Here is a 9559-nt window from a genome sequence, read left to right as displayed (position 1 = left end):
CCGCGGCCGCGGCCGCTGCCGCGATCGCGCGCTTCACGTCGTAAACCGCCGCCGCGGTGGTGGCGGCCGCGGCGGCTGTCGGCGCGGCTGCACCGGCCGCATATTGGTAAGTAGCGGCCGCACTCGGAGCTGCGGTAGCGACTATCGGAGCCAGCAAGTGATGGTGAGGAGGCCCGGCGGTAGCTGCCGCGGCTGCATGTGCAGCAGCAGCGGCCGCCGTCGGTAAGGGATACGGCGCGTAACGATAGGTGGTGGGGGTGGGTGTCGCGACCATCACCAACTCACCGTATGCGCCTCTGCTGGCCGCTCGCGTCTTCGCCAGATTCGCTGGGAGCATCACTTCCTTTGGCTGTGCTTTCTTGCATTCGACCTTGAAATTTTAGATAGAACAGATAAAGAAAGAGGGACGAGAGTAAGAAAGGTCTGTAACCGTTCAGACCGAACGAGAGTTGGAAGGAAACTCATGATTGCAACAAGTGCCGAACATTTCACACTCAGAGATAGATTCTCTGTCGAAATCTTGATTGTGCATCATTGTAGCAGCCCTTACAGCACAAATTATTCCAGCAATATTGCAACTGCAACAATATTACAATGCAGCAACAATACAAGCTTCTGTGCTGTATGGGAGATAATGTACTATACAAACTGTTCTCGACAGAAGAGAAATTAAAAACACTGTTATTATCATTTGTTGCTTATACTATTCCTGTTAATCATTCAGGTAGTTAAAAGTAATAAGATCGATTTTTATACTCAAAATTTCGTAAAGAAATAACTAAATGTACTGTAGAGAGTTAAAGAGAATATCGGCTGGATCAGCGCAGCGCGAGCTTACTTCAGGATTATTGATACGAGGTGGCATCAAGAAAATACTTGACCGTCGTGAGAGAGCTTTTCGTTGTAGCGGAAAGTAAACAAAGACTTCTCTTACTAGAAGAACTGTGTACAGTTCTTTCCTTTTTCGCGTTTACGATTTCTCCTGCATGTACCATTCTACATGCGTGTCAAATATAAATAACGAAGATAGACCTTCTCGAATGGTACGGAAAATTAATTCTGCTCAACATTACAGACAGAAGGCAAATACCTTTTGACGCGACCTCTGAGGTTATATAAAGTAAAGGGAGAATACCCCTTGGAAGAGGGGGTTTGTTCAAGTAGACTTCAGGCTGGCTACTCACCATTTTGTTGTTAATTTCGTGGAAATGGATCTCACAGACTTTGTCGACGACATCCTCGCTTTGAAACGTGACAAATCCAAAGCCTGAAAGAAAATAATAGACTCTTGTTAAATTTTTATTACATTTTTATATTTAATATTATAAATCGAAATAGCGAACAACTATAGCAATATATGATATTATTTTTCCTCCGAATTTAATTTTGTAATTTCTCACATTTTCCAATATTGCAGTTTTAATAAAACAAATTGCAACGATTTTTAATTATATTTGTTATTCATATAAAAAATAGATCGTATGCCTATCTCATTAGACACATAAAACGATATAAAGATGAGGATTGCGTTATTATTTATTATAAGTATAATGATACTTGGCGTGTTTGATCAAATTAATCTACATTAATAAATGCGTCTACGTAATTTTGAATTAGAGTAACCGGTAGTGGCAGAGACGCGAGAGCTCTCCGATTTTGCTGCATATTCGCGAGGATAAGAAACCATCCCGGATTTCCATTAATTTAGCTGACGGAGTAAACGAGTCTCGCTTCTTCCCTCATACCGCACGAAAACGCGGTCTGTAAGCGAAATCTCCGCGAAATTTATTTCAACCGAAGACGAACAGCGGGGAAGGAGAGACAGCGAGCCAGTGAAGAGAGCCGTAACTTAATCAAGCATCAAGGGTTATTAAAAACTTTGCATTGCTCTCCGGGCGATTTTAATCTCGCCCTTTCCACGCGCCGGCGCTTCTCTCCTAGCTAGTAATTCAGCCTCGAGATATCCGGTAAGCGCGAGTTATACGAATCCAGCGCGCGATGTTGCTTAAGATAACCACGATTTAGTGCTTCCGTACCGAAGCAGTTGCCGAAGCTGCGTTAGGTGACCGTAATTAAATGCATCCGGTGGTCAACCGGCAGGAATGTAAGCTGGCGATCCGCGATTTTAGTCCGGCTCTGTGAAAAAGTTTGCGTGAAGTATAGTCAAAGACTGCAAAGAAGATTATTATATTCTTTATATAACTTATCTCTCTCTTCTAATATCAAAATTAATATTGATAAATAAGAGATTTAGATGTTTAATGATATATCACAACTTATATGTTCAGGAGATAATAAGTCTAATTGTAAAAAGCAATGGTGAATTTCGTCATTCGTACTGCGCTAAATTAATACTCATTAAAAGATGCTTTATAATAAAGTACAGTATCTAATTATTTTGGTATAATAATCAATTTTGCTCTAATAAAATAATACATTTTTTATTAAATGTGACATTATTGAATATTTATTTAAAATATTTATATGCTTTCATATTTAACTTTGTTAATCTTATAGCAGCTTTTAAGCATATTCAGTGTGTAATGTTTTAATGTATGATAAGTGACCGAATTCGCTACAGGAAATAGTGAGCTTAACAAGCGAAAACGGGAGAGCTGAGGGAGAAGGAACAATATCATAGGTGTTGTTTGTACTTTTTGCACTCATGATCTTCGCTTTCTCTTTTTTCAACATTTAAATATATATGTATTTATCTCGTTTCAGGTGCAAGAATTTTTAATGATATCACTGACAAACATATTTTATACTTTTTTTTACAACAAATAACAGAGATTATACGGAAAATTAGAATGTTCAAATTTATTTAAGGTAAGAATTTAATTAGAGTGTACAATCGATCGTGGAAACCATGTTTACGATAGATATCGTACGATTAATTGCGAAATAGAACGACTAGACCGGAACCGTTACTTGGGGAAGAAAACTTGCCAACGTTGAGACAATATGTGTGTGACACATTCAATTATTCAACGCTGACACCATTAATCGTTCGGCTTGTTCTCTGCCGGATTCTTTCTCTCTTACATCTTCTACTACGCTATCCGTCTACGGCATACCCACTCCTATCTCGACCGTTTCGTTCCGTCTCGTATCCTCTCATCCACCTAAGCTCCTCCTCTTGCTACGGGTATAGCACGAGTGATTAAGTTATAAACTTGGCAAGACGTCCGTTTGAGCGCGGAAGGGGCTTACTTCATTTATGTAATTTATAGTACTCTGCCAGTCTAGCTAACTCCACGGAGCCCAAGCACTCCCCTAACACAAAGGCCATGTCCTGACACCGGTAACATTTAACTACCCTATCTTGCCCCCCCCCCCCTCCTCTTATTACTTTGACGATTCTCTTCCCGTAAGCGTAACACACCGACGACTGCCGTTGATATTCCTCGATAGCGTTCGTCTTTTCAACTGTGTTGCATAGGTATTAAATAATCTCTCTTTAAGAATGCATACATCTCAAAATTTTATCAAAAATACAAAAATTTCATAGATCGTTCATCATTACGTCTAAATATGTGTGTAAAATTTGAACACAATTCTCTTATTGGTTAAACGTTATTTAATTTTTTTGTTAATCTTCATTCTTATATAAAATTACATTTTGTAATACTTATTTGCAAATTTAAACCAAACATATACTGATCAAGCAATAATAAATATTCGTGTAAAGGTTTATTGGGATCCACTTATTCGCTTAAAACGTATTGACCTAAAACTGTAGAAAAATACTGTCACACATTTTGCTATATAAAACTATTATAAGTTGTAAGCCAAATTATTTCTTGTTTTGTTCTTTGCAATTGTTTCAGGATATATTTATAGGATATTGAAATTGTTTGAATGATATTGGCTGATATTAGCTTATTTTAGTTAATTGTGTTTGATTGATATTTTTAACTAATATTGTATAGCCAAACATTCTTAAGAGAAAGTAAAAGAAGTGATAATTATTATGAGAGAAGAAAATAATATTACTTTTGGTATTATATATATTTTCCAATAAATATAAGCTCCAAAATATCTTTAATAAGATAAAGTCTCTTGTACTTTTTAATCGTCTCAAAGATGGAACGCTTCAAGACTATCATCTTCAAGCTTTCTTTATAGCATCGAGAACGACGAGGGATGACCGGAACATAGGATGAATGTGCTAGCATAGTCAGCGATCCGCGGAAGACCTAATAAATTGTGAGTGGTGAGACGTTCCTCTCTCGACCGAATTTTCATAAGGAAATTTATCTATCGTGGCTGGGCGACCATAGTCACCCCGCAAAACTCCATTTTAGTGCCGTAGCCAACGTACAAAGGAACGTAACCATTTTGGTCGATCGCTCGGCCTCACAGAGTTGAATGAGGCGAGGAAAAAATGCGTGCTCAGCTGACCGACCTTTCATCGCCAGATGTGCCCATTTTAATAGAAAAAGCATCTCGAGATATCTTTCATTCTGTGCTGTGGTCCATCCTTTCGGATGGAGCTCTGAGAGCCCTTTAAATAACCTATAAGTCCTTTAACGGTGTGGAATTATCGTTGCAGTTTCTCCGTCGCGAAATTATGGCATGTCTTTCTTACGAGGATGCAAATCGGAATATTTTATGATTTTATAAAAGTCTTGAAGTTATAGCGAAAAAAATAATTTACGATTATGAAGAGAGTGATCTCTTATGTATTATGTTGGACTCAAATGAAAAGTTGGTGAACTTTCCATTATTATACAGAGTATAGATAGATGTAGATAATATTGTGAAGTGATATCAAATTATTATTTAATTGATTATAATTAATAATAATCACAGCATTTATATTGATAGCTGACGTAGATAAAATTATTTAAATTTCGTAAAAAATGTATGCATTATTATGTAGTAGGATACTATTATATAATACCTACTTCATCGACTAAGTTAATTATATACATAAAAAAGATATTTAATTTTAATTCATCAGTCAAGGATCTGGAAAATCTTGTCAAAATTAACGTGTACATTTCACAAATCACAGGAACATGTTTTTTTTAACAATTATTCTTTATATAATATAATTAATAAAATTTAACTTTTGATGCATTTTCCTATTCTATATTGTTCAAAATTGTCATAGAAAATAATTGTTGACGAATTAATAACATTTACACCGAAATTACACATCAAAATATTCGACAAAGTTTCACAGACCCTGCGTGGCATCCACATATAAGCAAAAATAAGAGCTAGGCTTAACGAATTGAGATTACACCAACTTTAGAAGAGTTTAATATCAGCACAAAGATATTTATCATATTACACAATAGGTATGTATAATAGGATGAAAAGGGAGCATCAATAGAAAACATAGGAAGAGAGATTTTTGTCGTATGTATAACTCTACTCCGTCTTGCGCAAAAAAATTGAGTGAACAACAGTTCGCTCTATTCTCACTACCGTCTTCCTTCCACTTTGTGGCATAGCATTCCTCTTTATTCCTTCGCCGCAGTCAACCTCTTGTTTCTTCCTATACCGCTTGTTCTCCCTCCGATTCTCGAGTATAATGCGACCCCGCCATTGTGCCGAGCAAACGCGTGTTAACGTTTAAAAGCCGCGCGGCGGCCGGCGAACGCGTTTCAGAATTTTATCGTGCATTGAGAATAAAGGTAAAAGGTTTCTTTCAAAAGGCACGCCGGCGGAACGATTTAAAACTTGTAAATGGATACGAGGAGTTAGACCTCCGCGCTCTTTCCATCTTCCCTCGGCCATACCCTTTCCACCTTCGCTCCCGTCTGCACATAAAACTTCCGCGAACTTTTGTTTGTTTCCCGCGATGTATTTACGACGCGGAATCTCAGTGATCGATACCGAAAGAGCTCGTAGGCAACGTAGTGGCTATTTTATTTTTAATGTCGTTGAACTTTGATGGCTCGTTTTATGAGGAGTGCTGATAACGATAACAGTTATTTCACCGGCACGAGTCGCTTCATGTTGAGATTTAACATATCGCTATAGTCTCATTCTTGCGATTGATTTTTTTGACCAGCAATTTCATTTTTCTTAATAATAAACAATTAGATAATATTACTCTACTATTTTCCATTATTAATACCGCCCAGTTAAGATGAATTTGACTAGTCGAACATTCTTGATAAAAATAATATGTAAATTTAATAAAGTAATTATTCTTCACGTCAGAATCTAGTATGTAACGTCAAAGCATACAGTTATTATCGATTATATAATAGTATTCCTCATAAATATCAATTCAATAATTGTTAATACTACAGCTATTCTATTTTTAATGTCGTCAAACTTTGATGATTTATTTTACAAGCGACATCGACGGTACTGATAACGGTTCTTTTAACGTAAATCTAACATTGTGAGTAAAGAAAGTCATTTCATGTTGAGATTAAACAATAAAACTTTGTTATTAATTTTTTTTTATTGAATGTAATATTTGACAATATAATTACTACGTTATCAAGTAGACCCATCTTGTAGAGAACAATTTATTCATCAATAATTGAGTAAAAATAACACAATAATTATTGGTAGATTGACAGTTATTAATTTTTCATATAATATTGATAATAATTACATTTAATGTAATTAATCCGCAATTAAATACATATCAAATCTCTCATTTACTTATGTTCTATTCTGAACCACTAATTAGCCACGCGCGGGCTTCCAATTCCATCGAAGGCTATCGTTATTAAACATGTATCATTATACCCGATTATCGATTAGGCATTTCAATATGTACAACACAATCACCAGTTAGGGTGTCAGGATGGCGGAGTACAGGTGCTGAAATTAATTTCGAGCTTCTCATCTTGCCATGACCTTAATCACTCCTCTCTTTGAGGTGATAATAGCCTAAGTTCCAAAGTAATAAAGACGATTATAGGTCTTCCTTCGTATCATTTAATAATTCTGTCATGAAAGTTCCTCAGGCATAGGATTTACGTGCGTAATCAATCGTTCAAGCACCTCCGTAACATCAGCAATATTGTATACCGTGTGCTTTATCTCCTTGATATCGATACCAATGTTAAGCTCGCAGCAACAAAGATGCCCGACGATTAACTAGCGTCTTACTGTGTAATTAGGCGTATATTACGCGGCGATCCGGTTGTCGATTGAAATGGCAATAAATCAAGCAAACCATCCGAGAACTAATTTGCACCCCAACGTACCATGAACCTAATCGTCTTCTATATCGAAACGACTATAATCTAAGTTTCCGAAACAGCGATCGACACGGCCAGATAAACTGTCCCGGTTCTTGAAGCGCGATTTCTCGTACGATTCGTCTCCTACAAGTCGCGATTGCACGTTGCGATTGCCACAGTTCGCTTTATCGATCAATTGACTTTTCCTTTAACTCGAGATATCAGCACCTTTCCGGTTTCTTAATACAATAATCGATCTTAAACTTGTTTTCTTTATCACTTCTCGGATGCAGATTCATGTAGAGAAACAAATCATATTATTCCCTTACTTCAAAAATGACTCAAAGAATATAATTTTCAAATTATTACTACATATAAACGAGTGAAGTAAAAAAAATTACTCTATCAAAAGTAAAATTATAATTTAACTTCACAGTCCGTTCGTCAAATAGTTGCATTTATACTGTTTTTAAGATTTTAAACAGATCGTAATATTTTCTATAAGAGTGACGCAGAATTATATAAGAGTTTCGAGTGATGTCGTTTTTGTAAATAAAAAAAGAATCTTTTATAGAGATTATTTATACTTAAGATAGTTGTATATTATATACATTTATATAATATAAAATGTATTTATGTATCATGTATAATAATAATTTGTTTATAGAATATAAGGTTTTGCGATTATTGCAAACAGTATTATCAGATAATTCTAAAGAAAATTGCATCACGTAATGAACAAAGAGTAAAAACTATCGTCATCAAGTGACACACATAGAAGATATAAATCAAATATCATACTTTTCATAGAATTTCATGCGCACCGCAAACAGTGCATAAATAATTCGTTTATTCTGACCTGTTTATCCTGCTTCTAACTGTATAATAATCTCATTTTAATGCTCTCAATTCCTAATTCAGTTAATTTAGTTCAATACAGAGTTGATAAAATGATAAAACGGGAGTAACGAACGACGACGGGATGCCTTTGACCATCGCGTCGTCGCCGAGTAAGATAGACTTTTAAGTTGTTTCCTAAAGGAGAGAGGGGTGGTCAGTAGTAACGATTATTGCTGGTCAACCCAGACCTGTTCCGGACAGGAAGTTAGTGGCCAATAAAGGTCCGCAGCACGTTACTGCTGATCGTACACTCGAGTTACTGAGCTTTCGTTATGGTCTCCACGGATGTAGCCGCCTATAACCGATTAATATGTTATTGCGTACGAACGTGGTCTATAGACTCGCTCATCGACCGCGATAACGGTAACGGTTTCTAAAGTTCCTATGACAAGCTCTAAATATCTGCCATCTTTCCGTTTCTCACGCGGTGTTTTAATTCGTAATGACTATTGGATGAGGGACATATAAGGCTGGTATAACTCCACTGTTCTAAAAGTCGCATTGCAAATGCTGTGACTGACTTGCTGTGATGCAAATTGCTAAGAGTAAAATTCGTTTTGTAATTATTTTTTTAAGCTCAAACTCGGAAACAATAAATATATAAATTTTGAAGAAATCTCAACAATTGTTATCTTATAATTATCTCATGACTACAAAGTTAAAAACTTTTAACATCTTAAATATTTCGTGAATATATTAATGAAAAAATCTATCGTTACACATTACGTAATGTATAATCAAAAATTGCAATATTATTATTAGAGAGTATTAAATTATTAATTTTTACAAAAAAGCCGTGACGCTAAAACAGTGCCATATTTTAAAGCAAGAAATATAATGAAGTAATAAATTATAGCAAATCTTACTCAAGAAAAAGCTATAAAGTTCGAAAAATAAATCATATTGCTCTCTAAAAGTTAATTTATTACCTAAAAACTGGCTTTCTTATCAATCTTATTAATATAGTATTTTGAAATTATGAAGATTTTGACATTTCGATAATCTCAATATAAATAATTTAAAAAGTAAGTATGGAATGTTTTAAATATAGATTCTCTCTCTTTCTCTCTCTCTCTCTCTCTCTCTCTCTCTCTCTCATAGCAGTGTAGACATAGTCTATATAATTTAAAATATCTCACCGCATCTCATAGAAACCCCATGAGGTATCAATGTCTCCAAGTTTATTAACAATTCCAAGCTGGTACTGAAATTTGCCAGAGTAAGTTTGCTCCCGACGGATAACGCTTTTTCGACGTTATGCGGTTTTAAGTTATATATTTATATTTCGGAGATACACTCTCGACTGTAGAAAATCGCATCTTATGTCACCGAGAGCGTCTTGAGAGTTAACGTGTTGGGAATATTGAGCGAATTTATGTACTAGATTATGCACTTTGAAGATTTTGTCATTTGGTAATCATTATCTACATTTTAGACTCTCTACCTTTCTCTTTTCATCTCTCTCTCTCTCTCTCTCTCTCTCTCTCTCTCTCTCT

General features: G+C 35.8%; 1 protein-coding gene across 2 annotated transcripts in view; it reads right to left on the bottom strand.

The window, feature by feature from the left end:
- Rbp6 (RNA-binding protein 6) overlaps positions 1-9559 on the bottom strand; it is a 652248-nt gene that overhangs the window by 44760 nt on the left and 597929 nt on the right. For both annotated transcript variants that reach the window (XM_018541612.1, XM_018541613.1), the window contains 2 exons: positions 1185-1267; positions 286-370 (listed from right to left, as the gene is read on the bottom strand). In XM_018541612.1, the coding sequence (XP_018397114.1) occupies positions 286-370; positions 1185-1267 (168 nt within the window). The remainder of the gene's footprint in view (positions 1-285; positions 371-1184; positions 1268-9559) is intronic.

The sequence above is a fragment of the Cyphomyrmex costatus genome, unplaced genomic scaffold (genome assembly GCF_001594065.2).
Source record: "Cyphomyrmex costatus isolate MS0001 unplaced genomic scaffold, Ccosl1.0 scaffold296, whole genome shotgun sequence".
Lineage (NCBI taxonomy): Eukaryota > Metazoa > Arthropoda > Insecta > Hymenoptera > Formicidae > Cyphomyrmex > Cyphomyrmex costatus.
This window is presented reverse-complemented; position numbering and strand designations above follow the sequence as displayed.